The sequence below is a fragment of the Chionomys nivalis genome, chromosome 9 (genome assembly GCF_950005125.1).
Source record: "Chionomys nivalis chromosome 9, mChiNiv1.1, whole genome shotgun sequence".
Taxonomy (NCBI): domain Eukaryota; kingdom Metazoa; phylum Chordata; class Mammalia; order Rodentia; family Cricetidae; genus Chionomys; species Chionomys nivalis.
In genome coordinates this window covers 13,473,772-13,501,519 of record NC_080094.1, presented here as the reverse complement: position 1 = coordinate 13,501,519, position 27,748 = coordinate 13,473,772, and the positions used below count along the sequence as shown (strand labels likewise).

The 27,748-nt window shown below is 48.6% G+C and overlaps 2 protein-coding genes across 4 annotated transcripts in view; one reads left to right on the top strand and one right to left on the bottom strand.

Annotated features, from left to right (window-relative positions):
• Positions 1–9,085, top strand: part of Slc12a5 (solute carrier family 12 member 5) — a 31,520-nt gene extending 22,435 nt beyond the window's left edge. For both annotated transcript variants that reach the window (XM_057780546.1, XM_057780547.1), the window contains 9 exons: positions 1,651–1,846; positions 3,029–3,198; positions 3,548–3,679; positions 4,387–4,494; positions 5,513–5,635; positions 5,708–5,907; positions 6,243–6,257; positions 6,506–6,639; positions 6,792–9,085. In XM_057780546.1, coding sequence (XP_057636529.1) covers positions 1,651–1,846; positions 3,029–3,198; positions 3,548–3,679; positions 4,387–4,494; positions 5,513–5,635; positions 5,708–5,907; positions 6,243–6,257; positions 6,506–6,639; positions 6,792–6,883 — 1,170 coding nt within the window. In that variant the 3' untranslated portion in view covers positions 6,884–9,085. The remainder of the gene's footprint in view (positions 1–1,650; positions 1,847–3,028; positions 3,199–3,547; positions 3,680–4,386; positions 4,495–5,512; positions 5,636–5,707; positions 5,908–6,242; positions 6,258–6,505; positions 6,640–6,791) is intronic.
• Positions 9,086–9,835: 750 nt separating this feature from the next.
• The window catches only part of Ncoa5 (nuclear receptor coactivator 5), a 33,246-nt gene continuing 15,333 nt past the window's right edge, over positions 9,836–27,748 (bottom strand). Inside the window, exons 3-8 of one of the 2 annotated variants that reach the window (XM_057780549.1) lie at positions 20,887–21,213; positions 19,605–19,720; positions 18,196–18,322; positions 13,476–13,675; positions 12,046–12,366; positions 9,836–11,569 (exon numbers count right to left, since the gene is read on the bottom strand). In XM_057780549.1, the coding sequence (XP_057636532.1) occupies positions 10,980–11,569; positions 12,046–12,366; positions 13,476–13,675; positions 18,196–18,322; positions 19,605–19,720; positions 20,887–21,213 (1,681 nt within the window). In that variant the 3' untranslated portion in view covers positions 9,836–10,979. Of the gene's footprint in view, positions 11,570–12,022; positions 12,367–13,475; positions 13,676–18,195; positions 18,323–19,604; positions 19,721–20,886; positions 21,214–27,748 lie in introns of both variants that reach the window. The other variant, XM_057780550.1, reaches the window with a different exon arrangement.

Genomic DNA, 27,748 nt, shown 5'->3' with positions numbered 1-27,748 from the left:
TTAATGAGCACCTCAAAAAAAGTAAGATGGAGAGTGGCTTAAGGAGATAGTTGATATTGACCTCTGACCTCCACATTCAACCTACAGAACCAAAGGCTGACAGAGCCAGAAGGGCCCATTTTATGGATAAGGAAACTGAGGCTTAGAGATCAGGTTACCCTGAGGCAGAAACTACTCTCTTCCTTCTGGAAGGGGAAATCTTTTAAATCTTTCAAGGGGAAGGGGAAATCTTTTAAATCTTTCAAGGTGTTTTAAAACCCAAGCAAAACAAAACAAAAACATAAAAACAACCAAACCAAAAAAAAAAAAAAAATTAAAACAAATTCAAAGATCTTCTAGGAGGAAGCCAGGGCCCAGCATGGGCTGGCAGGTTCCTGAAATCACAAGGCTGGCTGGAAGTCTAGCCAGGACTCGCACACGCCCCTGGTCTGGGTCACCTGCTTCTGTCACATCCACAAAGGAGCATGCAGAGCCACTGTGAATGGGGCAGCCGGGTGGGCATAACTGTATGAGAAGTGCCTGGAACCCAGAGGGTAGAGGAGGAAGTGGGTTCTACCTGCGACTCAGGCCTGTCTTCCCCCAGGGCTGCAGCTGGGAGTAGAGAGAGAAAAGGTTGAGACGGGGAGGGGCACCCCAATGGCCTGTGACAGTTGCTGTTTCCGCCTCACTGAGCCGCTCACACCAATCTATCAAGACTCAGAGCTGGAGGCCCCAGCTGGTCAGGAAAACGCTACATGAACTGGCAGAGAGCATGCTGGGTACCAGGCATTAGGCTAGGCACAGGGAGAGCGGGACCAAGTGCTAGCCACAGGACACACACGGAAGGCTCCAGCCCCATTTGGCACTGTTGAGTGCTCTTCTGGGTTAATAAGGACAGGGCAGTATGACACATTAGGGCTATGATACAGGGCAGTGTCCTGAGCCCTTTCATGAATCAAGCTGTGTAAGCCTCCTGATTCCTAAGTGGAACTGCCCCCTCCCCCCCACGATAAGAGTAGAGGTTAGGTGACTTGCACGAAGCCACAGCCGGGAGGTGGCAGAGATGGAATTAGTTAGACATCAGGTCAGTGGTTGAGGGCAGAGCGGCTGAAATGAGCCTCCTGGCTCCTGAATCGTCACTTACATTAGCAGCCTGTCCTTACGCGAGTCTTAATTTCTCTGGGCCTCGATTTCCTCATTGATAAAATGGGAACAGTGAGAACCCTTCCCCCAGTGCAGATTAAATGTGCACAGAAGATGCCCATCATTTTTGTTAAAATAAATCATTACATTGTGTGGCCATGCAGAGCAGCCTGGCTGAGCTGTGGTCTAGGTGGAGGGTGGTCTCTGGGAGGATGGTACTGGAGTCAAGGGAGGCAGGGAGCACGTGGGATGGCAATGGAGAGAGAGTCCAGCAAAGGACAACTCAGAGCAACAGCAGGGTGTGCGGAGGTGGGGTGGGTCACTGGTGATGAGCAGGGACAGGAGCCGTAGGTAATGAGGTGCTGGTGTGGGCCCTGGAGTCAGGTAAGATCACAGCTGAGGTTCAGGAAGATGGGATGGATGCAGAGAGAGGGAGGATGGATGAAAAGACGGGAGGGAGGCTGTGAGCCTCAGCCTCAGCCCATGCTGTCTGAGGCTGGCCCTCATCTACACATGCCTTCCCCACAGTCTATCAGGCGCCTGATGGAGGCTGAGAAGGTGAAGGGCTTCTGCCAGGTGGTGATCTCCTCTAATCTGCGCGATGGAGTGTCCCACCTGATCCAGTCTGGGGGCCTCGGCGGGCTGCAGCACAACACCGTGCTAGTAGGCTGGCCTCGCAACTGGCGGCAGAAGGAGGACCACCAGACATGGAGGAACTTCATCGGTACGATGTGCTCGGCTTGTGGGCTGCTCTGCTTCTGAGGGCTCCTTAGTACAGCATGGGTGTGGGCTCAGTACGTGCAGGTGGTACCACGTTAGCGTCTATGTCAGGCCCTGGGAGGAAGACGGGGCAGGACAGGGTGGGGTGAGGGCAGCAGCCTTAGAGTCATGGTGGTCGGGATCTGCATCTTGGCTCTGGTCTTTGACAGATGTGTCCAACCATCATTTAGAGAATGCATTTTGTGTGCCAGGCAAGTTGAGACTTTTCTAATGCTCTCATCACCCTGAGCATTAGGCACTGCTGTCTGCATGTTGGGGTGACACTGAGACATAGCGACAGTAAGAAGTTTGCCTGGGTCACACAGTTGGGAGGTCGTGTTTAAAACAGCCAGAGGCCACCCATGGTGGGTTTAGTTGTCCTTTTGTTTTTTTAAGACAGGGTTTCTCTGTGTATCTCTGGTCATTCTGGAACTCACTCTGTAAACCAGGCTGGCCTTGAACTCACAGAGAGATCTGCCTGCCTCTGCCTCCCGAGTGCTGGGATTAAAGACATGGGCCACAACTGCTTGGCTTCCCATGGGTTCTTAATAATTAGTAGAGGCATAGGAAGGGGAGCGTGCCCAGCTGGTAAACTGCTAATCACAAAGGTGTGAAGACCAGAGTTTGATCCTGAATCCAGAGGTCTCCGGTGTTGGGGAGGCAGAGACAGGAATTTCCTGGGATTCAGCTGCCTGCCAGTCTGGGAGCTCTAGCCCAGTTGGGTCAGGCAGAATCCCATCTCCAGCAAACAAGCAAACAGCAGCAAAGACAAATGAAAAACCCCAACAAGGTGATGGCTCTTGAGGAAGAGGGAAGGATGCCTGAGGCTGATGTCTGCTTCTATCTACATCAACACATGTGTGCTCACATGAACATGCAGCCCTCACATATATGCACACACGAGAGGAAAAAGAACAGGGGGCATCGTTGCCATTTAACAGATGGGAGAACTGAGGCCAGGAGAGACTGGAGTACTTTCTTACAGCCAAATAGCGCCCAGGTAGATGCTGGAGGCCACAGCACTAGACTCTAAGGTCAAGGTCAGGAGTGTGATGGGAGCTGGTGCCAGGAGGCTTGGTGGCTTTCCCTCAGCACCAGGAGGATTGGTCACTGTTGCCCTCTGGTCCTTTTTTTTGGCCTTTCCAAGAACTAGTCCGGGAAACCACAGCTGGCCACCTGGCCCTGCTGGTCACCAAGAATGTGTCCATGTTTCCTGGGAACCCTGAGCGCTTCTCCGAGGGCAGCATCGATGTGTGGTGGATCGTGCACGACGGGGGCATGCTCATGCTATTGCCCTTCCTGCTGCGCCATCACAAGGTTCGTGTACATGCACGTCTGCGGTGTGGGGAGGGCGCGTGTGCCTGCGGGATGTCCGTAGGGAAGCTCGGGGCTTGGGCCAGCCTCCATGCTTGCCCTTCCTGGGGGCTCTGATCATCTTCCTTATCAAGGGTGTTGGGGAACCGATGTGTCACCCCGACAAGCACACTGCTGCAAAGGAGGGGACACTTAATACAGGGAGTGGCCCCTTAGTGGAGGCGCCCCAGACCTGAGCAGGGGAATCTGCAGATAGGAATTGGGTGCCAAGAGTCTGCAGGAGGGGTCTTTGGCCATGGGTCTTCTCACAGCTTCTGGCTGGACCTGGCTGGATTGCCTTTGATCTTTGCAGGTCTGGAGGAAATGCAAGATGCGGATCTTCACTGTGGCCCAGATGGACGACAACAGCATCCAGATGAAGAAAGACCTGACGACGTTTCTGTATCACTTACGCATTACAGCAGAGGTGGAGGTGGTGGAGATGGTGAGTCCCCAGAAAAGCCTCAAGTTCTTCAAGTCCCGCCTGCGGCTCTTTCCTCTTGGCCCCAGTACCAATCAGGGCTCCTCCGATACCCATCAGTGGAGGACGCAGGTTGCCACCCCTTAGCCTCTTGTCTCACAGTGGCCGCCATGTTGGAGAGTGCTCATTTTGTGACAGAGTGCTGTAGGGACTCTCCTGGCCTGCAGAGAGATACACGTGTTAGACCTTTTCATTCCCAACTAGAATGCCGAGACACACAAAGGTTCAGTAATTGACTGCACAGCACAGTGAGTGGCAGAGTCAGGGTTCAAACCCAGGCAGGCCGCTGCCGGGCCTGCTCCTGGAGGGTCTCCACTCCGGATCCACGCCTCTTGCCGTGGTCACAAACCTCCTACGTAGCCGTACACTTAGCACTCCATTCACAGGCGTGTGTCCGTTCATCCCTTGCTCTTTTCACAAACGTCTTCCCTTCTTCATTCACTCAGGTGACAATCAAGCCACTCACTCACGGCTTCACCATTCACATCTTTGGTTCTGCGCTGGGCGCACAGGGAACTAGCTGCCTGCTTTCCCAGGCCGTGGCCCCGTGAGCGCATCCCCCCCCCCCCCCGCCTCCTCCAGCCTTGGTGCCAGGGCATGTGATGGGCAGGTGCAGACTGGTGGGAGGGAGGGCTCCCAGGTTCAAGCTCCTGCTTCCCTCCTGCTCACAGCATGAGAGCGACATCTCGGCATACACCTATGAGAAGACACTGGTAATGGAGCAACGCTCTCAGATCCTCAAGCAGATGCACCTCACCAAGAATGAGCGGGAGCGGGAGGTAAGGGTCCTCTGGTGGGCTCTCAGACTGTGGGACTGTACAGGTTCTGGTCTGACATCCCCGGCCATCAGCACCACCATCTTCACCTTTAGTAACCCTTATCTGCCACTACCTCCTGATACCCTGCTCCCCTGCACTCGGACGTGTGTCTTGCTGCATCTTCCCAGCCCCCTCACAAGGACTTTGGCATCAAGACAGACTTGCTCCTCTGTAGGAGACTTCTAGGCCCGAGGGAGAAGAATGGATGCTAAATATGTACGGATGACGGGTTCTCAGGGGTGTGGGCTGCCAGTGTGGGAGACAAGGTTCATGTAACAGACTCTTGGGGCGGGGAACAGATGGATATTTAACATGGATGCTGGGTAGGAGTCAGGGGCAAGTGATGGGCTTTCGGGAGTGGTTGTGCTGAGCACCCCATGGGGTAAGTTCTCTTAGGTTTCAGTCACTGGTCTTTCGGAGTATGGATAAAAGAGCCACCCCAGGGAGTGGAGTCCCTAGGGGAAGTGAGGGATGGTGCCCAGGGCTCTGGACAGAGGAGCGCCTAGAGGTGGGTGTGAGCTTGTTCGGGGAATGAGTGGCAGGTCCTGTAGGCTAGGTGGAAGAGCCGTGATTATGGGTCTATGGGTCTCCCAGGTGAGAGAATCTGATAGGTGCTTAGGGAAGTGAGCAATGGGCCCTTGAAGGATGGGGTGTCATCCAGGCTGATAGTGATAAGAAATGGCATGTGCTGGCGTGTGCTGGGCAGCCAGAGAGACATGGACCCAGAGTGCTAGGCTCAAGCCTTGCTGTGCCAGGTGTTAGCCTGCTGGTTGTTGGTGGCAGGAAGGTCTGAGCTCTGGAGACCAGAGGCCAGGTCAGCCATGCCTAGGTGTTTGGTCTTGAGGTGCGGTAGCGTTTGCAGTGTGTGCCACTCGGGAATACTTGTAACCTGGGTGAGCATCAACTGTAGTAATGGCTCTTGGCAGGGTGTGGGTGGTGACCCCCAGCAGAGCTGGCATCAACCTTTGTCACTCCCTAGATCCAGAGCATCACAGATGAGTCTCGGGGCTCCATTCGGAGGAAGAATCCCGCTAACACTCGGCTCCGCCTCAATGTTCCCGATGAGACAGCTGGCGATAGTGAGGAGAAGCCAGAGGAGGAGGTGAGTGGCTGGGGTGGTTTGGCTCTGGCAAGTGGGAGCGGAGCCTTTGGCTGAATGATCCCCCTCCTTCAGGTGCAGCTGATCCATGACCAGAGTGCTCCCAGCTGCCCCAGCAGCTCACCGTCTCCAGGGGAGGAGCCTGAGGGGGAGGGGGAAACAGACCCAGAGAAGGTGCATCTCACCTGGACCAAGGACAAGTCAGTGGCAGAGAAGAATAAAGGCCCCAGTCCTGTCTCCTCCGAGGGCATCAAGGACTTCTTCAGCATGAAGCCGTACGGGCCTGGGGGCTGAAGCGGGGGGGGGGGGAGCTAAAGGACTTGTCAAACATGGCAGAATCAATGAGCAGGAGGGTCCTCTTCTGACAGTCTGATGATCCAGGGCAGAACTTGCCTTGGTTTCCCCAGTTGGAGACTTACAGAGCTGGGCTAGAATGATAAGGGTCAGGACCAGCTCCTAAGTGCAGGTGTTGAAATGGAGAAGGTGGTGGGGGCTGTGAGAGTGAGGTCATGATCACCCAGGGCAGCCGACGGTTGGCTCAATGACAGCCGCCTTTTCCTGACCCCTCTCTTTTTCTTTCTCTCTTTGCTTCTCTTTATGTTTCCTGAAGGGAGTGGGAAAACTTGTAAGTGCGCCACTATTTTTCCATCTTCTCTTCTAGGTCTCTAGGGTCCCTACTCCATGGAACTCTCAAGGGGTGTCCCTGGCCTCTGGGGCCTCTAAATGGCCCAACTTGGAGAGATCTGGGGTTGGGGGAGGTCCCAGACTGGCATGCACCAGACTGGGCAGCCCGACTCATGCTGGGAGGGTGACCAGACTTTGCTCTTCCTGGCCTAGGCTAATGCCCTTGCCTTCCTCTCCTTTCTTCTGCAGGAACCAGTCCAACGTGCGGCGCATGCACACGGCTGTGCGGCTGAACGAGGTCATCGTGAATAAATCCCGGGATGCCAAGCTAGTCTTGCTCAACATGCCCGGGCCTCCCCGCAACCGCAATGGTGATGAAAACTGTATCCTGAACTTAAGTTAGGGGGAAGAGGGGGGTTGTTGGCAAAGGGGGTTGTATCCTCTAGCCTGGAATTAAAATAGCAGAGCGGGCTCAGCACTGGACAGGGACGCGGGCTCTGGGAAGGCACAGGCTGTCTCCTTGACCAGCTCTCAGACATGGAATTTCTAGAGGTCCTCACTGAGCAACTGGACCGGGTGATGCTGGTCCGCGGCGGCGGCCGCGAGGTCATCACCATCTACTCCTGAGGGCCAGGACCTGTCACGCCGGCCCGAGCGCGCCCGGCCCGCGGCCCCGGAGCCCTCGCCGCGCCACCCCGCCGCTGTCACCGTTTACATAAGACCCTGTGCCCGTGTCCTGGCCCCTTTCCCCGCTGCCTGCAACCCAGAGGCCGCACCCGTCGGGGCTGACTCTGAGGGCGTCCCATGGGCCCCTTTTCTGAGCCCGGCCTCGCCCCGCCGGAGCAGACGCTGCAATAAAGGTGGCGAGGCGGCGTGGAGAGGAGCGGAACCGTGGTCCCGGGCCCGTCCCTCCCCACGCCCCGCCGCGTTCCCCCGGACCCTGGTCGCCGAGCCCGGGCGCCGGCCGGCCACGCTATACATAGTGTACAGGAGACATCGCGTGTATTTTTAATGTCCCCATATTTCTGTAACTAGAAGCGCAACGGACTCCTCGTCACGGCCGCGCTCTCCCGCTGCGGGCGCCCTGGGACGGAGAAGCCCCGGGAGCCAGATTTCCCTGCGCGCCGGAGCTGAGAGCCAAGTGCTTTAAGGCCTGCGCTCTCTCCCTTCCCTGTCCACGCCCTGCGTCTCCCTCTCATCCCTCCAGTTCTTGGCAAACACAGGAGAGACGGCTTCGGTGGATGCGAGCTTTCTGGCGGCCAGGAGAGCGAGTCGTCGTCTCTCCAGGGGGAGAAAACCGGCATCCACCGAGGAAGCCCCGCCCGGTGCCTTCACGGAAGAGCAGGCGTCTCTCCTCTGTTGGCTTGCCGCCTGCTCCCCATGTCCCGTGGCTCCTCGCCAAAGACTGAATTCGTGGAGCTGGAGGGCACCCCCTCCCCAGTTTCCGCCTTGGGACAGGCGAGGGCCGAGGGGCCAATTCCAGTCTAGAGGCCGACTCACCAAGAGGCCTGGGCAGCCTCTGCTGTTTCCTTCCTTGGTCCCCATCTGCAGGTCCTGCCTGGGGACCCAGCTGCCTCTTGAGTGCTCTGGAGCTGGGCCTTGCTGCCTAGCAGCAGGCCCTTAGCTAAGTCTCCCAGACACCAAGTCCTGGAGTAGGGCTGGAGTCACGTGGGCTCCGTTGTTCCTTGCGCTTCTCTGCCCTCTTCTGACTTGGACCCAAGGCCTTTCTTTGGCTTCCCTAACTCGTCCTTGGCGCTTCCGCAACACCAGCCCCACTTGTGGGGAGGTGCCCTCAGCCCTTAGAAAGGCATTTGGCCGGTTCCCTTCCCCTAGGGCACGTTACTAAGGGGATAGGCACTGCATGCTACTTTAAGCGCCCTCTGGGACTGGGTACAGTGCCTCCAGCCCCAGGGCCCTGACCTGCGCACCTAGTTAGACATCCTGCCCACTTCAGGGCCGGGGCCACTAGCTGACCTCACCACCTCCTTTCCCTTGAGCCCAAAGCAGAGAGCTGCAGCTGGTGCCGTCTAGACAAAGTCAGGTGTGGCCATCGGCGGGGCTGGAGGTTTGCTGCTCGGCTGCACGGCCTAAGACCCCTCTGAGATTTGATGGGGGACTGGATATTCTTCCAGCCAGTAGCCATTCAGTTGGGAAGTGCAGGACCCAGGATCTGTCATCCTTCAAGACTGCTCTCCCTTGCTATGGGTTTTGCCTTTTGGAGCGAGAGGGGCTGCGCAGAAGGGGAGGAGGCTGTATCAACACCAATTAGGGAACCAAAGTTGCACACTACCTGGGCCCAGATTCTCTGGTTGGCAAAGGCAAAGTTTCCATTGATGAAAACAAACATCCCACATCAAAAACCCGTTTTCTCTGCTCCATGTGCAATATTTGTTATGAACCTTGTGTCGTTCAAGTCACCTTTAAATCACTGTAGCTAGATGTTCCATGTCCATCCAGGTGACTTTCACTGAGTGCAATATTTCAATAGCCTGGTAGTGAGAACGAGTGTCGCTTTTCTTTCAGCCGACCTATGTGCAGGGCAATGCAATGCAGTCCAAAACCCTTGTAAATAGGAGGTTGCAAGCCAAATCAAGAGTATTTATCGTTATTACTATTATTATTAGGCCTGCCTTTAATTTTAGTGTTTTGGTATTTCGCATCCTGCCTCGGTATTGATCTTGTGTTCTTTGTGCCAATATGCAAAGGAGAGGGTCGGTTCTTTCCTTTACTGTTGAATGCTCCCATTTAATGCTTTAAGGCTTTTACTGTGTTAATTTTTTAGATACCTGTCTGCACACAATGCAATAAAAATAATTTTATTACACCCTTGATAGCCTAAGGGATACCGTTTGGACACTTTAGGATGAAATCAAATCCACTGTCAACAGATGTTTTGTTTTCTGAGACATGGTCTCATGGAACCCAGGCTGGCTAGGAACTTCGCTAGTAGCCAAGAATGACCTTGATAGCCAAGAATGACCTTGAACTTCCAATACCCTTGCCTCCTCCTCCAAAGTGCTGGGGATTTTAGGTGTGGGCCACCTTATCGTTAGAACAGGACTCTTGGGTGGGAAACACTGTCCTCTCTGCTCACAGAAGAGAGTACACCAGCTTCGGGGCCCTGTGCCTGGGCCGGGACATGCCTCCTAGGTACCAGGTCACATGGCATCCTGTGGAAGGCAGTGAGTCTCTAGAAGCTTGGACATCATGCCAAGTCTTATAAGGGCTCTTCAAGGCTTTCCGGTTGACTAGAGATTATGCCAAACTCCCGCATGACAGGCAGCAACAGAGATGAAGGCAAAAGAGGAATGTCCCTGCCTCCAACCATCATCCACAAGGCTCCTCACAATGCACTTTGGACATACCTGCTGATAGGCTAGCTGTCTCTACTAGAAGCAGGCGCAGAGTATGGCAGGTTTTGATGGAAGGCCTTTGCTCTGTCCATCACTAACCCTTCTCACCAGGTGGGAAATGCAGCACACTGAGGCTCAAGCTGGGTGCAGAGATCCTAAGGCCTCATCTTGAGGGAGTGCTCTGCAAAGAAGCGCTGCAGATATACCCAAGAAAGGTGAGCACAGGTCTGACTTTCTTATTTTAATTAAAAAGTAATTATTTCATTTTATCAACAACACAGAGTTCCAAAGAGGGGGAAAAAAACCCACCATATAACACAAACAGATCAGAACATAAACTGCTGCCATTGGGGAACCTTGGGTTTTGAAACCTGTTTGCTCAACCCTGGCAGGGACTCAACTGGAGCTCCCACTCTTGACTGAGGGTGATCAGGCCCTCTCCACAGATCTGATCCACAGGGTTCTTATGAGCAGTCTTTCTCAAAGGCAGAGGTGTTTTCCTTCGGCTCCATTCAGGGTGGCAGCCATAGCCCTCCAAGTGCCACTGACTCCAAAGTTACGAATGCTGTCTGAGAACATATCCAGCGCCCACAGTCACACATCAAATGGTCCCTACCTCCTGCTCATCAGAAAAGAGAACAAGAGCCTGGATGCAAACAAAAGTCTGGGGCTCAAAATAAACCACTGAAAACATGGGTGCCCATTGTCAGTCTGGAGATGCCCTCTCAGTGCTGACTAACACTGTGGAGAGCGAGCAGCGGGCCCCAGTCACAATTCGTGTCAAAGTCCTGAGTGAGGCGCTTAGTCATCTGCAGACCCTCTGAGAAAATGGGAAACTACAAAACCAAGCCAACACCCAAGGGACCATTCTGCCGCAGACAGTCTTCTCTTCTGTGGCTGCCATATCACGCTTCCCCAGTTCAGAGTAGCCAATCTGAATCCTTGAGCTGGAGTTCCATTCTCTGATGGGACCTGATGACATTGCCTGCCTGATGTGTGGAGGTGGAAAAAAAGGCCGTGACCACGGACTCCACAAATAGTGCTCCAAACTGGGGCAGCCGGGATTTGGTTTCTTCCTTTTTTCCTCCAAATCTACCAGGCAAGGGCCAGAGCAACCCCATTAGACAGAAGCTGAGCCTAGACCCCAGGAATACTTATTTTCAACCCAAATAAAAGCTCCAGCCCCAAAGCAGTCTGAGTTCTGGTTCTGTTAAGTGGTAAGCAACAGCTGCAGGAAGGAGCGGTGTGAGAAACCTAGGAATCTGATGTTGATCCAGACAGTGCGAAGAACACTTTCAAACATCTCTACTTAGGATGAAGTGGGAGGGGCCAGGGGAAAAGGGGACTAGGGACAGTGGACTAGTAGAGCCTCAGTAATGCCTCTGGTAAGAGCCCAGGGGGGCCTGGGGTCGCCCCACCTGTGCTGCAGTTTGGCTAACCAGGTGGGAAAGGGCAGGGCCACTCTGGATCAGGGTGTCCAGAGCCTTCTGTACACTTGGATTGTCAAAGTTAATACCTGTGGAAGATACAGGCCTCTGGCTAGCTATGCTGCTGGCAGGTGCCAGGCGACTGGAAGGCTGACCAAAGAGTGCTTGGGAAGGAGCCCCAGGCCTGGGGCCCATGTTCCGAGTAGACCCTGCCTGTCCCACAATGTTTGGAGGCTGATTTCCTGAGGCCTGTGGTCTTTGCTGAGGCTGGTTGTTTGTTGCTGTGGAAAAATTCTGGTTCTGGGAGCTTCCGGCAGCAACTGAGGGGGATGCAGAGCTGCTGTTGGCCGCAACTGTGCCACTATTGAAGAGGCTGAGGATTTTGGCCTGAAGCTCTTGCTGGGAGGTGGGGGGTGCGGCTGGAGTGGTTGTAGCAGAGGGGAGCACTTGGCCGCTCTGAAGGGGTTGGGAACTTGCTTGTGTCTTCAGCGAGGCACCCGAGGCCTCCCTGAGTGGCTGGCGGGAAATCGGGCCTGGAAGACAGAAGAGGGAGGCATCTGGTTGAGAGTCCCCCTAGGCAGGAGGCCCAGCAGCCACAGGAAGAACAGCAGCCATGCATCACAACAATCATACAGTACAGACAAAAGCATCGAATTCCAAACGGGCTATCTCAGGATATGAACTATTTCACAGAAAGCAGCCTAGTGCCCAAGAAAATTGCTTGAAAAAAGGAATAAATAAATAAACAAGGGGCATCCATCGTGGCTCTCAGGGAGCCAACAACACTAGTTTACCCCCTACTAGCCCAATACAGGGAGCAGAGCTCAGCAGTGAATCGAGATCATCATTAACAGCATCATCAGCGTGCACGGCTTGTGGGGGAAGCCAATGGATGGCTCATTTCCCTTATCCACCCCAGAGAACCCTGGGCATGCCACCCTCCCACCAGAGCACGGGATGAGAGAAATGCAGAGTGAGAACTTCACCTCGGCCCTGCCACGTAGCTCACCAGGCAGAGAGTCGGCGCTGCTCCTCAAGAGCCGCTCCTTCCGCTCACGCAGGTAGTTGATGATCTTGTCTGTCTCCTCTGCAGTGAGGTATCTGTTGTCTGCCAGGAGGTTGATGAGACTCTGGATGGCTGGAGGGTGCCCCCCACGACCTCCCTCCTCAGGGCCTCCACGATCTCTTTCCTGTAGAATGGCTTCATTAGCCATCTTGGCTGCCTGTCGGGCAATTTCCTCACGTTCCTTCTCCCGACAGTTATTCTTGTAGCGCTCATAATTTCTGGCCACCAGCACCATGGCATCTGCCTGGGGCATGTTGCGATGCTCTGTAGGAGGGAATGACAGTTATTTCTCCCATGACAGAGCCAAGTGCCCATTGTGGTTGCACTCTGCTGAGCCTTTCTCATTCTCAAAGCAGAGGAGCACTACAGAGCCAAGAAGCCTGGAGTAGAGTGAGGTGGGCTGAGGGACAGAGCGGTGCTCTTAGTGTGGGACACACCTTCCTACAGAGCTATTTCTTCAGTGAGATTTCTGGATCACAGACTTGTGATAAAAACCAAAGGAACACAAGAGCCTCCCACAGAGTCAAACAGACCGCATGGGGAGCAGTCCTGCAGCCTCTAGACAGCAGCAGGAGGCTAAAGAATCTCTGTAAAGCCTGGTTTCCCGCTGTGCTCTTCAGGGCAGAGCCAACACTGTTTTTAAATTCATCAGTTCAAAAGTCATGGACGAAGATCAAATTGTAACCCTAAATAACCTCCTTTTCTCAATGGTGGCAACAGTCTTGGAACCTTATATAAATATCCTCACACATACTAATGACAGCTCCTCAGAGACAAGTGACTTAGAGATTCTAACATACCCTGTGACTATGCGGGTGACAGCCAGGCCTTCAGAGATCCTTGCCAGGGTGGAAAAGGGGAAGTTAGGCTTTAAGAGCCACAATCAGGACATGAGTGGCTGAGTCTCAATGCTTGGGCTCAAAGCACTACAAGTTACTTTGAAGGATGTTGTCCTTCCTCTGGAGGCCAGAGCCTCCTCCTGTTCTCCGGACTCCCCTACTTACTTTTCCATCACACTGACTGTCTGTGACAGTCTCTTGTCTGCAGGAGCTGCATTTCAGGCAGCAGATGCCTAAGCCAGACTTCACTGGGAGCCAGGTGTGCCTAAGTCTTTCCACGAGATGAGACACAGTGGGAGCACTGACCCCAGGGATATTAGTGATGCTACAAATCACCTGCCTCCACATCAGAGCAGTATCAGAGAACACCAAGGAAAATATGATGATCAATGTCTCCTCACAGCACAAGAATCTGCCATACTGGAGCTGAAACATGTCAGCCATTCCCCAAAGCTACTCACGTCTCACAAGCAGGGCACAGAATCAGTGTGCTGGTGACTATCTCTGGGAAGTGGACTCCTTGGGCCTCCATACCTTGTGGAGTTCCAAACATGATGTTGACTGTGCAAGAGCGGTGAATCTGGTGCTGCTGGGTGATGACAATGGCAAATGGGGACCCTCCCCGGCTGACGTCCTCCAGTGCTTGTGAGAGCGACACCTCTGTGTTGAGGAAGATCAGGTCCACAACCATGCCGAGGTCTCGGACCTTCCGCCCCACAGACTCAGCATAATCTCTGTAAGAACAGGATCCAGATGAGCATTCCCTAGCCACATCTCAATCTGGACACCGCTGGACCTCAGCCAGCTGTGTCTCCTCTTCAGAACCCAGTGTCAGGCTCCCCAATGGTTTCACTTGCCTATGAGTACACAGGGAAGTTGTCGGTAGGACAGTATTTGACACCTGTCCCTCTATCTCATCTACTAGTTAAAGCTGACTATCACTGGGCACTATTTCTATTCAGAGTCTTGCTCTGTTAGTCCCAACCAGCTTGTTCAGACCTTGGGAGTTCATCATTCGGTTCCCTGGCACTTTAACTTGGAAAACAAGTATCATGGAGAATACTTCCCACTAAATTTAGCTCAGCAAATTGTTTCCAGAGGACCAGTCCATAAATGAACCAGAGGGAATAGTAAAGAGGACATACAAGAAGAAATGTGAGCCATTTCATGAGTCTTAGAACATCAAGGTATAGCTCCAACACTTCCACAAGGAAAGACTTGGCATACTAAGGACTTCAGCTTCATAGCTGAATACTTTGGATCATAAAGTTGGCAGTTACAGTATGAGGTGACACCAGGAAGCATCACCAGCTTCACTTCGTGCTCGAGTCATCACAGCTTCACTTACATGGAAGAAACTTCATCTTCACCTTTGTTCTCATGCCACTCAGATGTTTAAAATGATAACACCTCCACTCTCAGTCACGGCAAAGACAGTGTCAGAAGGGATGAAGGGGAACTGAGCACGTGGAGACATGCTTTTTCTGGAGAAGCCTGTCTGCTTCTTCATTCCAAAGGGCAGCATGTCTCACAGCAGCAGGCTCACACTCCCCAACACTGAAAGCCTGAGTATCCTGTAGGGCCTGCTAGAGTACATCTTGGGAGTTCCCAACTGGAGCCACAGGACAGGAGCATAGCTCCAGACTTGCCACTCCCATCAGCCTCTGGCTTCTGTCTTAAGATCTCAACAATGGAGTGGTTAGGGTGGATCTCCAGTGGGTCATCTGCTGTCTCTTATCCCCAAGGCTGTTGTTTCTCAGGGGTCAAACCATCATGATTTTTTTTTATTTGCTGTCTACCCGTAAGTGCTCATGACAACAATAGTATAAGGATGTCACCAAGAGATCTGACACAACCAGGTTTTCAATCTTTTTCCTAAGATATTTAATAATTTTGCTAAGTTTTCAAACTTGATGTTCTCTTCCTGTTGTCCATGTTCTGGATGTCCCAAGCTACTTTTGTAACTGACATATCTTCACCTTAAACTCTTCAGCTACTGGACACAGCACCAAGGAGTTCAGTCACACAGATCACTTCTGAGCCACTCCTTGGAGATGGTTCATAGAGGGCTCCCCTGGGAGAAAACAGATGTCTTTCTGTTTTTTTTCACTCTGGTCTTTAGAAGAACCCACCTTATCCCCCAAAGCAGCCATGTTGTATGGTATAAATTGTGAGAATATCCAACCTGGAGGGAAGGCTTCACAAAACTTTTTGTAGTTTCTCTTCATCGTCCACCAATTTATTACATTTAAAACGTTTATTTTCATTTCATGTGGTTAAATGTCTTTGTCTGCATGTATGTCTGTGTACCATGTACCTTGTGTCCCAGGGGACCAAAAGTGGGCACTGGATCCTCTGGGACTAACTAAAGAGGGTTGCTGGCTGCCATGTGGGTGCTGAGATTGAACCGTGGTCCTCTGGAAGAGCAGTCAGGAGTGCACTGAACTCCTGAGCCACCTCTCCAGCCTATCTTCTACCACTTCAATGAATAAACAATTCTAAGCATTTTTTGATTTTACCAAATTCATTTTGATAGCTTTCTAAATTTTGCTTTGATGCAACATTTCACAGGAAATACTTAAGAAGGAGATTCTTGGAATCCACAATGACTCTAGTAAAATTCAGATCCTAAGGGGCTAACTTGTGATTATGCAGTCCAGTGTTCCTCCCAATTGCTGGTGGAGTACTTGGGGAGGTCTTTACTGATGTCGCCAGGCTTCTTCCAAATAGGCTTTATTCTGTCAAGCTCCTCACCACCCTTTTCTTCTGCCTCTGCCATGGATCTAAGCATGTATCACGGGTTCTGCATCAAACTCCTTTCCTTTTCTTTCTCTTCTTTGTCTTCAGCCTCACCACTGCTGACTCTCATTCATTCTCCATGAAGAGTGTAAGAGATAAGCCAAAAAACCAGGGACCATTTCTTTACAACCTTCTTTATTCATCTTTTCTCTGAGCACCCAGGTGCAGTCCTCTTCCTGGTGCAAAGGGACATTTGTTCGACGACCCACAGGCTCCCTGTCAGTCCACCATGGCAACACCTAGGCTTAGCAGTTACAGCATGCATCAATATCATGTCATTTCTCAGCAACCAGATATACCGAATAAACCCCCCCCCAAACTGGGCAATCATGCAGGACTCTGCACTACCCTGCACAGTCCGCATGAAAATTTTAATCCTCGACTTGGTGAAGCTGGCCTTAGGTCAGATCTTAGATGACTGGGAATTGGATTAATGTGCAGCTCCTTTCTAGGTTTTAGTTTATCAGGATCTGTCGAGCTTTCATATCTGATTTTGTCCAGAGCATCTAATGAACTTATTTGAACAGACAGTATTAATGATCAATGATATTTACTGGGCAGTTTCTACCTGGAAGGCAAAAATCTAAACATCTTTCTCCTCCATCAGTAGGGTTTTCTTAGGTATACTGTCTGGACATACTACACAGGTTCTGCAGTATAGCAGTCCCAGGGTTCTGAAGTATATGTGTACATCTCAAAACAGGATTTTACCATGTAGTCCAGGCCAGCCCTGAAGCAATTCTACCTTTACTCTGGAATGCAGAGACTATAGGCATGCCTCACTATGACCAACTGACACCTTTCTTTTGATTCTCTAGTCTTACTGCCAATGGCTAAGACCTGGTGTACTTCTCATCCCTTGGGGAGGCTGCTTGGGAACACAATGGGAAGAAAAGTCTGGGTTTTGATGTTAGAAATATGTTTGGATTTAAGTTCCAGGATTTATCTGTAAAGTTATAAAGCTATGGAGCAAGTTTGTCTCTTATCAAATTCAGCTTTTTTCTTCTAAAGCTAGTAAATGAGGAACATGGCTCAGTGCCTGTCATTTTCTTCATCTTCCCTCCAACTTAAATCCCTAACCTCTTCCCAGCTTAAGACTCACTCATATGCTTTTTCTGTCACCTTTCTCACTAGGCTGAGAGCTAAAGGCAGATAGGACGACGTGTTTGTTTATTACTACTGCAGTCCCAGGACCTAGCCCCTCCATCTACCTCCCCCTTGCTGAATGACACACATATAATTAGTGATGATAAAAACTGTTTATGCAAATCACCCAGGGGGTTGTATGGGATAAGACACTCGGGGGTCATACTGGGTAGGTACTCAGAAAATAGTGGCTATTTATTTGGCATCTAGACAAGGCAGGGCAACTCAAAGCCTGTGAACTCTTGCCTAATGGCTAGTGTTTTAACATCAACTTCCAGAGCCACTGCACTTTGAAATGAACTTTTCTAACTGCAAATGGCTAGAAAATATACAGATTATCTAACTACATAGGGAAACAGAACATAGCCATGGCCAAATGTGTAAGCTGGACAGAGTGGAACAGAGAGGTATCGTGGACTTTGACTTGACTAATGTGGTCACTTCAGTAAGGCCAGGCTCTGTTCCATTCAAGACTGCCCCTTATGGAAGTGGAGGAGATAAATTATTTTTCTTGACTAGACTATACTCCCAACCTTACTCGTAGATCATATGGTTCTACTGGGCTAATCTCATCACTAAATCTATAGCAAACAACTTAGCCCTAGTAAATTACAATATTCTGGGCCCCTATCCAAAGTGATAAAATCAGACATAGAAGTTATTATAGTAAGTCAGTTTAGTCGCACACAAAAAATCTAAGACTTTTGAAAGAATAATAATTGAAAATGGCTTAGCAGTTGAGAGCGCTAGCTGAGTGAGAACAACAACCTAGCAGGTAACAGTAGTTCTAGGTTGATCAAGAGGCCCTTTCTCTGTCCCTGTCTCTCTCTCTTTGTCAAGACAGAGTTTCTGTGTCTAACAGCTCTGGCTGTCCTGGAACTCACTCTACAGAACAGGCTGGCCTCAAACTCAAGAGATCGTGCTGCCTCTGCCTCCTGAGTACTTGGATTAAAGGCATGCTAAGAGGCCCTTTCTCAAAGGAACAAGGCAGGGAGTAATAGAGGGAGGGCCTATGCTGTCCCCTGACTTCTGCAGCATCCATACACATATGCTCATGTGTGTACAGGAACACACACACACATGCACAGGCACGCGCGCACACACACACACACACACACACACACACAGAGAGAGAGAATACCAAGGGGGAAGGAGAAGAGAGAGAGAGAAAAAAATACCAGGAAAGCAAAGTCTTATCTTCAGCAGGTTTGCTAAGCTAAGAAGATACCGGTCTAGTGGAGTGCTAAGCAAAACCTTCCATTTTTCTGATGCTTTTCCACACTGAGGAGAAGGAAGCACGGGTTCTTACTTAGTCTGTTTGTTGACCACAATAACAGAGCAGTCCACAGGCCTCTCAGCATCAAAGCGTCGCTGGATCTCCTCAAAATACTGACGATAAAGCTCCTCTCTACGTCTTTCCTCACGTTTCAAACGCTCTGCAAGACACCAACAGGGAAATTGGAAGTAAGGGCTGTCCTTCCATAATGTAATTAAGACATTCTAAATTAATCCTCATATACATCTCTCAAAATTAACCATTTTTATTATTTTCTACTATCTTAAATCCACCAAGATTAAACCATGGGTGACAGGCCTTGGTCACTGTAGCGCTTTATATGATCCTCCAAGAAAGGCTGTTAACCATTTATTTAATAAAGGTAGATCAACCAGTGTGGTGACTCATGCCTGTATAATCCTAGAACTTGGAAGATTGAGGCAGGAGGACTGCTGACTTCAAGGTCAGCCTGGCTTACAAATCGAACTGCAAAGCCAGCATGGGCTACTTTTCTTTTTTTAAAAAAAGAAAATAGAAGCCGGGTGGTGGTGGCGCACACCTTTAATCCCAGCACTCGGGAGGCAGAGGCAGGCGGATCTCTGAGTTCGAGGCCAGCCTGGTCTACAAGAACTAGTGCCAGGACAGGCTCCAAAGCTACAGAGAAACCCTGTCTCGAAAAACTAAAAAAAAAAAAACTAAAAAAAAAAAAAAAAAAAAAAAAAAAGAAAATAGAAAAAAGTTGGGCAAGATGGTCTATGCCATGGAGGTGGAGGTAGGCCTCGGCTATCTCTAAACCAGAAAGTAAATCAGCCATTGTCTATTTCTCTGAATACCTTACCCAACACTGGGCATTGCTATTCTTTTAACTTCTGCCCATTTGGCAGATATATTTCATTACTATTCCAATGTGAATTTTTGTACTTTTTTTGAACAAACAAACCAGCCAACCAACCAAAGTACAATTTTTATAATGCCTGTGCTAGTCAAATGGGCAAGAGTGACTATACTCTGGACATCTGTAGTGAGGTCCCTCCCATCTCTTATCTGGCTAGTATAAAACAATAAGAAAATTTTGAAGACAGAGTTGAGAAACGTAGGTGGTAAAAAGTAACACCCATGCTTGCCTTTACCTAAAGAGAAGCTGTTAAGTAAGCATGATAGAGACACACAAACCCCTCACTATATGTGTGGTCAGCTACCTGCAAAACAAGCAAAAAGGTAAGTACGTCTCAGAGCCTTCACCTGTGACGTCTCCTCCTCACTGCTGGACACTCTCATTTCCGGTGAGATGACCAACCTACAGGATGGTGCTAATTTGCATTTAAACATCAACATTAACATTTGTGGATTGCCTGGCTGGGTCACTAAGCCCTTTGTGTGGAAGCAGTGGTGTTAATAAATGACTCTCCCCCAGTAACAGGAACACATTGTTGCGACTTCACCTTTTGTACGAGGACCTCGTCCATCAAAGCTGTCTCTGTAGCGGTCGAAGTAAGAGTCATCCTTTCTCCGGCAGTAGTCATCCATCCTCAGATAGCGGTCGTAAGAGCCTTCCCTCCTGAAAAGTTAGGGACAATTTCTCAAGTTACAACACTGTCTTATCCAGCAAAACTCAGATGGAGAGAATACTTCAAAACCAAAGTCCCTCCAAGGTAGTCACAGAATTTTGGAATCCAGGTTTGTATGTAGGACTTGTTTATTGTCTCTGGGGCTGTGACTAAGTTAACTCATCTCACAAAATGATACGGACTTGGGATGAAGAGAGATGGAATAAAGACAGCACTGGAGCACATGGCTGTCAGAGGAACCATTTTATGCCTTCTCATCTCTCTTCCCTCTACTTGAAAAAAACTGTAGTAAGGGGGCTGGAGGGATGGCTCAGTTAAAGAACACTGGCTGCTCTTCCAAAGATCCTGAACTCAATCTCCATCAACCACATGGTGGTTCACAATCATGTATAGTGGAATCTGATGCCCTCTTCTGGCATAAAGTCATACATGCATATACATAAAATAAACAACTAAATCTTAAAATTCCCCAGCCCCAGCGATCTCTTGTCTTTATGGATTTGCTTCTGCTTTCATTTGTATAACACTGTCTTTCACAACATGGACGATTCAGATGCTTTTTAGTTTTTTTGAGAAAGGGCTTCTCCTGGCTCTACTGGAACTCACTCTGTAGACCAGTGTAGACGTAAGTCACCAAACAATGCCACACCAGCTTGGAATTATGATTAATAAAAGGGTTATTTACTTAAAGGGAAAACTTACAGATCACTGTCCTAGACAACAGCCCTCTTTGAGACCAGGTACAGAATCTAGTAGCTGGAAGCAGAGCCGGAAGCAAGAGAGAGAAAGCAGGGCTATCACTGCTTTTTAAAGCAAAAGAGACCATGCCCAAGCGGGGTGGTATCTTAAAGGATATTGGCTGAAGGAGAAGGAGCTCCTGCAGCAGACCAGGCTAGCCTCAAGCTCAGAGATCCTGCTTCTGCCTCCTGAGTATTGGGATTAAAGGAGTGTGCCACCACCACCACCCAGCTCCAGATGCTTTTAATAATAAGCACAATTCATCAATCTTTTACACATTCATCAAACTTAATGAGTGCTACTTGATAGGAATATAAGGAAATGCAAGGTCACTTATACAGAATTTTCAGTAAGTGCCCCCAAATACAACTAAGAAAAGTTGCCAACAAAACGGCAGATGGACAAGCTTTGGACATACCTGTACAGAGGGTCTCGGGAGTCTCTTATGTCTCTGTATCTGTCATACACAGGATCTCGATGATCTCGAAAATCTCTAGAGTCTCTTAGATCACGAAAGTCCCGAAAATCCCTCAGGTCCCGAGCATCACGTATACTTCTGCTGTCTCTGTGATCCCGAATGTCCCGGCTGTCTCTGTGGTCCCGCAAGTCCCGAGGGTCTCGAATGTCTCTGCTATCCCGGGCATCTCGGCCATTCCTGCCATCCCTGGGTTCTCGCCTTGGACTTCCTCGAATTGGAGACCGATCACGCCTTGTATCTCGACTATCTCCAAAGCCATATGGATCCCTGTGGGAGTTAACAAAAACATGCTAAGACAAAGAAACTTTGGGTGGCCAATCCTTCAGTTCTTTATAGGAGAATGCCACCTCCCTCCAAATATTTTTCTCTGAAATACAGCACACACAGTGAGAACATAACTGAAAATGTTAGGACAGTCCCCATCTTGTTAACAATAAGTCCTAGAAGGTTCCAGAACCTCAAAGATTATAGCATCAAAAGAAGTATGCGCAAACAAAAGCCAAAAGTTGTGGCTGGAGTAGTAGTAGTCATCGGGCTTCAGGCATTACGCAGTGCTTCTCACACATGCCGAGTTAGCTCTTCCATCACAACAGGTTTTCAAAGTGAGTGTTCTTTCCCCTACATGCTATTTCCTCCCATGATCAGTTATCTGAAAAAGACTTCATGGGTCAGGACTACAGGGCACAGTAAGGGTCAAGGTTCATAAAGGAAAAGCCAACCTTTCAGCTCTTTATAAAGTGCCACCCTTCAAATCTTCCCTCTCAAACACAGCCCTTCAACAGAGAGAGCAGGACTAGAATTTTAAGGACAGTTACTCCATCTATCACCCTGCTCAGATACAATCTCATACAAAGTAACCGGAGGACTAATTTTTACAGTATATATAGAAACCAGTTGAAAAATCTAACAGGACACTCAATCACAAGAGAAAAAGTGAGCAGTCTGGTATGCCAAGCTAACAGTTCTAAAACAATCAGCTCTTGTTCTGCTGCTGGTAGCAGTCTCTTTGCACAGAATCTTTTTAGGTCCTTTTCCACTATTTCCTCCTTGTTTACTGGTTCAACCTAAGTTGCTTTTATGACTTAATTCACAAACACACCTGTTTGCACACTTCTGTTCATATGGCTTCTCTATTTCCTACATGAATCCAAGTGCCACCAATCCTCACAAGCAAGCCCATGTGCCATTTTCCAGCCACTTCCTCCTGACCCACCAGCAGGATTACATCCTCCATAATGCCTGTCCTCAACTTTTGATCTTCCGCAACAGGCTCCACCACAGCTCTCGACTTCAGTAAATGACATGACTGAGAGTCACTTGGGCTCCAAGTTCTGTCTAAAACACACATGTTAGTTTACTTCTCTGAAAGCTGGCATCAGTTCTGTCCACTTTACCTTCACTGGTACTACCCAATGCTAACTTCTAAACCAGAGTTAGAACCTTCTAGAACTCTTTCTGCTCTTGCTGGAATATTTATGTAGTAAAACTCTTTTGTTCATTTCTCACAGTATTTAAATTCAGTAAATAATTTCCACCACGGGTAGGAAGGGCCTTAACAATCTTGGTCCCTAAGTTCCTCAACCCTGCAGCACTTCCTTCCTCCACGGTTTACTGTATGGACCTTTCATCTACACCCAGTTGAGATCTTTCCTGATCCTCTGGTGCAGCAGGATGGACCCAGATCCCATTTTTAGGTTTCAGTATAGAAATATCCCCTACGCCCTGATTCTCATAAGTTTATTTTTTGATATCTGAGACAGGGTCTCATAGCCTAGATTCATGATCTTCCTGTCTCCCACCGAGTGCTGGGATTACAGGTGTGTGTGCCACATCTGACTGAAACTCCAGCACTCAGGAGGGTAAGGTGGAAGGATTGCCATTGACTTTGTGGCTAGTCTAGCACACAAAGGGAATACAGACAGCTATACAGTGAGGGTTACACAGTGAGACATGACTAATAAGTATGGAAAAAATTACTTTCTGCTTCTAAAATGTCAAGGCTATAATTTTTGGGGGGTGGTACTAGGGGTTAAACTCATGGTATCATGCATGTTAAAAGTGGGTGCTCTACCACTGAGCTGCATCCCACCCCAACAACTGTACTTTCTCATACTGACTAGTATGAAGATTCACTAGTAGACTGCAAAATCTACAGGACAAAGATGTCATCTGATTCTGCCCTAAAAACATACCACACAGAACTACGCTGGGAGGGGCGTGTCCTACACACACTACTACTGCACTCAGCAAATTGTCCTGAGGTAATGGTCACACGGCACACAACATTTTAATCAACAATGGACCACATGTGCAACAATATTCCTTTAAGGATATATCACAGAGCGGCTGCCTGAATGTAAATACACTTTATATTGTTTACAAAACAAAAAAATTGCCCAGTGGCAGGTTGGTGGCACCTGTTCACATAGACTCCCTACTGACAGAATGCTGTCTTGAAGACTGTGCCCTTAAGATACAGCAAGGAGTTCAGGAAATGTCTGTACTGATCTCTGTTGAGATTCTGGCATTCATCACCACTGTACATATGAGGCATTTATTACAATGCCATTGGCTTGAGAAAGCCTTGGTTTCTCTTCATCCTTACAGCCACAGCAAAAACAATTTAAATGCAATTTTGTTTTCGACACATTTTTTGCCCTCCCTCCCCCAGATGAGGGGCTTGTAAGGTTGTTTAGGCTGGTCTTAAACTCTAGGTTCAAGAGAGCTTTCTGCCTCAGTTTCCAGAACAGCTGTGGCAATTCTGGTCCTCTATTTTAGGGCTCATCAGTACTCTTTGATTTGTTAGCACTGTCACACAGCAGCAGCCAGGTGTTTAAATGGGTGCCGAACATTCTTTACCAGAATCGAGTGCAGACTAACCAAGACTGCCAAGCTCCTACTGTATCACAGAACTGTCCTGCTATGTGGAACATCTGCTGCAGTGTAAATGTGGGCAAACAGTCAGGATACGACAGGAAGTGACAAATACAAAGTATTTTTAGATTATTAATGACCAGCAGATAAACCTGCCTTGGGGAGCGATTAGAAGTAGTCATTAGAGGTGGAATCAGATTTCAAGTGTTCTTGGCAATCAGGGCTGAAATAGCATGAGTCTGATGGACTGAGGACCACACAGGCCTTGGGCTGGGAGAATGTGGATAAGAACCCCATGTATCACAGCATGTTATCTGCAGCCTTATGACAATTATGAATGCCATAGCTGGCTCTTGTTATTACTGTTTTTATTTTTGTGGTGCTCCTACACGCTGCCACCAAGTCGTTCTTATTCTTTCCACCCCACTGAAGCATCTTACCTGGTAGTTTACCTTTGCAGGCTGACTCTTAACAACCCTGTCCTCATAGCCTGGGTCCATACTTCTTGTATGACACAACATTCCTTCCCCTTCCCTCAAAGACTCTGAAGTCCATGTGCAACAAAGCTAATAATTCTCTTCCGGATAAACATGCAAAAGGGACAATATTCCCAAAGGGGAATGGATGGAAGCAAAGGAGTGGTGGCAGTGAGGGCAGTAAAGACAGTAATTCTCCAAAACAAAAAGGCAAACGCTTCCCTCCTCCAGATGAACAACATGGCAGAGCACTGTTGTTGCAGAGACAAAAATGAAACAATAAAATCCTGTTAGGGCTACTCTAGGACCCAAATAACATTCTCAGAGCAATGACCCTCCTGTTTTTGATCCCACCACCTTTCTCAAAAACAAAAACAGTTAACAAGGTAGTGCTGTGTTCAGTATCCAGAGCTGGCAGAGGGCAAACTCCTGCCTGAGGAGCTTGACCTTAGATGGTAGGTATGTTACAAGCAGGTTTCTGGAGCACAGAAAGCTCACAAGGTCACTGCACTAGCAGTGTTTACAAAGGGAAGCCGAAACAGCACACTGTCATGTACTACACCACTAGAGACCACAAACGAACACAACACGGCAGTTAGGCAGCAGCACCAGAGATCACAGAGGGTGACAGGTGGTTAACACACAATTTTGCTCCATGTTCATGATCTATTCGGGGGAGAGGGAAGGGGAGGCAAATGCTCTTTAAGAGACAATCAAATCACTGGGCAACATTCTAGAGATAAGGCAGGGATAGGTGAGGGGGAAAAACCATGGCTCAATAGCAGTGACTTGCTTCTGGTTGACAGGCTTTCTTGCTGGGCACTAAAGGAGCTTGGAGGGTACTAGGCATTTGAAAGCATACAGAGAAGAACCGACAGATGGTCAGCTTAAAAGGCTGAGCTGGACTTGAGCTGTTTTTCAGCCAGCTTGAAACGTCAGATCCAGGACAGTGTTCCTTGGTTTTGGCAGTCCAGGAGGTTCAGGAGAAAGGCCCTATCTTCTTTCTTTCTTTTCTTTCTTTCTTTCTTTCTTTCTTTCTTTCTTTCTTTCTTTCTTTCTTTCTTTCTTTCTTTCTTTTCTTTTCTTTCTTGTCACTGACTCCTTTCTTCCTGTGTCCACCGAAGTATTGGGAGGATTAGCCTTCATTTGATCCTGAGAAAAATCCTTCATCAGCTTTTTATAGATCCTGCCCACAAATACCATTATCTAAATGTAGTGTGGCGCTGAGCCTCCACCATGACAGCCCCAGGCAGTGAGAAATAAGGGACTTGTAGAATTCTATCATCAAATACTTGTAGGAAATGAGGTACAATGAGATGTACACTTCACAGGTCCGAATTCTTTAGGTGCTCAAGCTTCTCCCTGGGAAGCATGTTGGCTCCTCCATTGATAGAAGTGGCACTTCTTGAGATCTGATGACTTTTCTTGAAGAGGTAAATCACACCTGAGAGTCTTCCACTGTGATGCCACTGAAAGTTGGGGCAATCTTATACCAAATGGAACAAGCAATTATGGAAGAAGTTAAGGCCACATGGACAAGGTGAAAACACTGAGGCCATATAGGAAATCTGTCCAGAGCTGGGTTACTTCTGATGAGCTCTCACCAGAGAGGCATATATATATATGGTCAATATCCTTCAAAAATGTAAAGGGGAAAACCCCCTAAGGAGCTTTTGTTGTGGAGAAAGTAATTCTATTTATTGTTCTTTAGGTCATATGGGAAGGTTTAGGAAATAGTATTTGAGGCCACACTGGCACAAGGGTATGTTGCAAAATTTGGTTTTCAAGGTAAACTGAAAATGGCAACTTCAAAAATCTGGGTCATGAGAATTCTAACTCAGTCCCCGAAAGCAGACCAATGCCTGTTGACCAGCTACAGACAACCTGGATAAGTGTGCCGTGCACTAAAGTGGTCTAAGGAAGCAGCCCAAGGGCTGTGCAATAAAGATCCAGGCTGAAATGTGATTGTGAATAAGGAGCCCTCATGCAGATTCTATGCTTGGCCAGGTCAACAGAGTCAGAATTACACTTTGACAGCTGGAATCATTAGGGAGGTACCTTACTGAACACTGAGCAAGCCCAGCAGAACTGTGTTCAGAGACATCTAAAGAGGTGATAATCCTGTGAAAACTCCCAGAGACACAGAGGTGTTCTGACAGTCAAGGTTAAAGTCCAGCAAAACAAGTGTTATAAAGGCCTGGCCAGCACACCTAAAAACAATTTTTTGTTTTAGAGTAGACAGAACAAAGAGATAATGGTGTATCTTAAAGGAAATGCTGGTCGCCAGTTCAGTGTCAAGCTTTACTCCAGAAAACAGCAACCACGGGCATAGGAAGAAGGGTTTGGGCTGCTCAATGAAGGCAGCTCACCTGCTGACACTGAGCTACCTCAGGCTTTGACTGGAAGCATGCGCCCAAGGGGTTGGCAGTCCTGTCCTACCTACTCATGTATTCCACTGCTGTTCTGCTGGTGTGTCCAGAGAAGGAAGCATGGGTAGAGCAGTGACCAAAAACAGCACTACTTTTATTTCAGTACATTTACTTTGTCTTGATCTATTTCTATTTTTTTTAAAGGTAAAAATTTGAGCTTCTTTTGTTCAAGTTTTAAGTGGTGCTCAAAACAAATTTTACCAAACTTGAGCATTTTGTTTTCCCCTCAAACAAAATAAGCATAACCATACAGAACACCACTGTGCTAAATGCCGAGGAACCCAGTCATATATCACAAGAAAAACTGTTAATCAAACGGCACTAGCCTAGCAACCCGTCTTGCTGATTGCGAACATGGCAAGAAGCCACACCCTATCTACATTCAAACAATCTGTCTAGAGGTTAGTTCTGAGGTCTATCAAGATGTCTGCACATTTGTTTATCTGGCAGGGAGATCATTTGAAAGGGTTCTGTCTAATGCTATTTATATACTTGTTTGCTTGTGGGAAACTATTTTTCAAAAAAGAAAAAAAAATACTATTCCTTCCTGCAGTAGTTTGAGTAAGAATGAATATATAGGCATTTATACTTGAATGCTTAGTCACCAAGGAATGGTGACATATGTTTGAAAGGATTAGAAGGATGAGGAAGTGTGGCCTTGTTGGAGGAAGTCTATCTTTGGGGGTGTGCTTTAAGGTTTCAAAAGCCCATGCCAGGCCCAGATTTTCTCAGCCTAGGGGCCAGATGTAGCTTCAGTGCCATGGTGCTCCCATGCTCCCTGAGTGACTATTCTAGAAAGTGTGTGTGTACTTTCCTTTTTGTCTTTCCAGCTGTAAAAACATAGCTGATTCTATCCGGAGACCACAAGCATCACAGAGAGAGAATTTTTCTAGTAAAGTCAATGTCTTCATAGTTATACATTCCATATTCATTTAAGCCACCTGGTTGAGAAAAATACACACTAGTGCTCTCTGAAAATGACACATATCACATCTCCTCTTTCAAGTCATTAGCAATTACAAT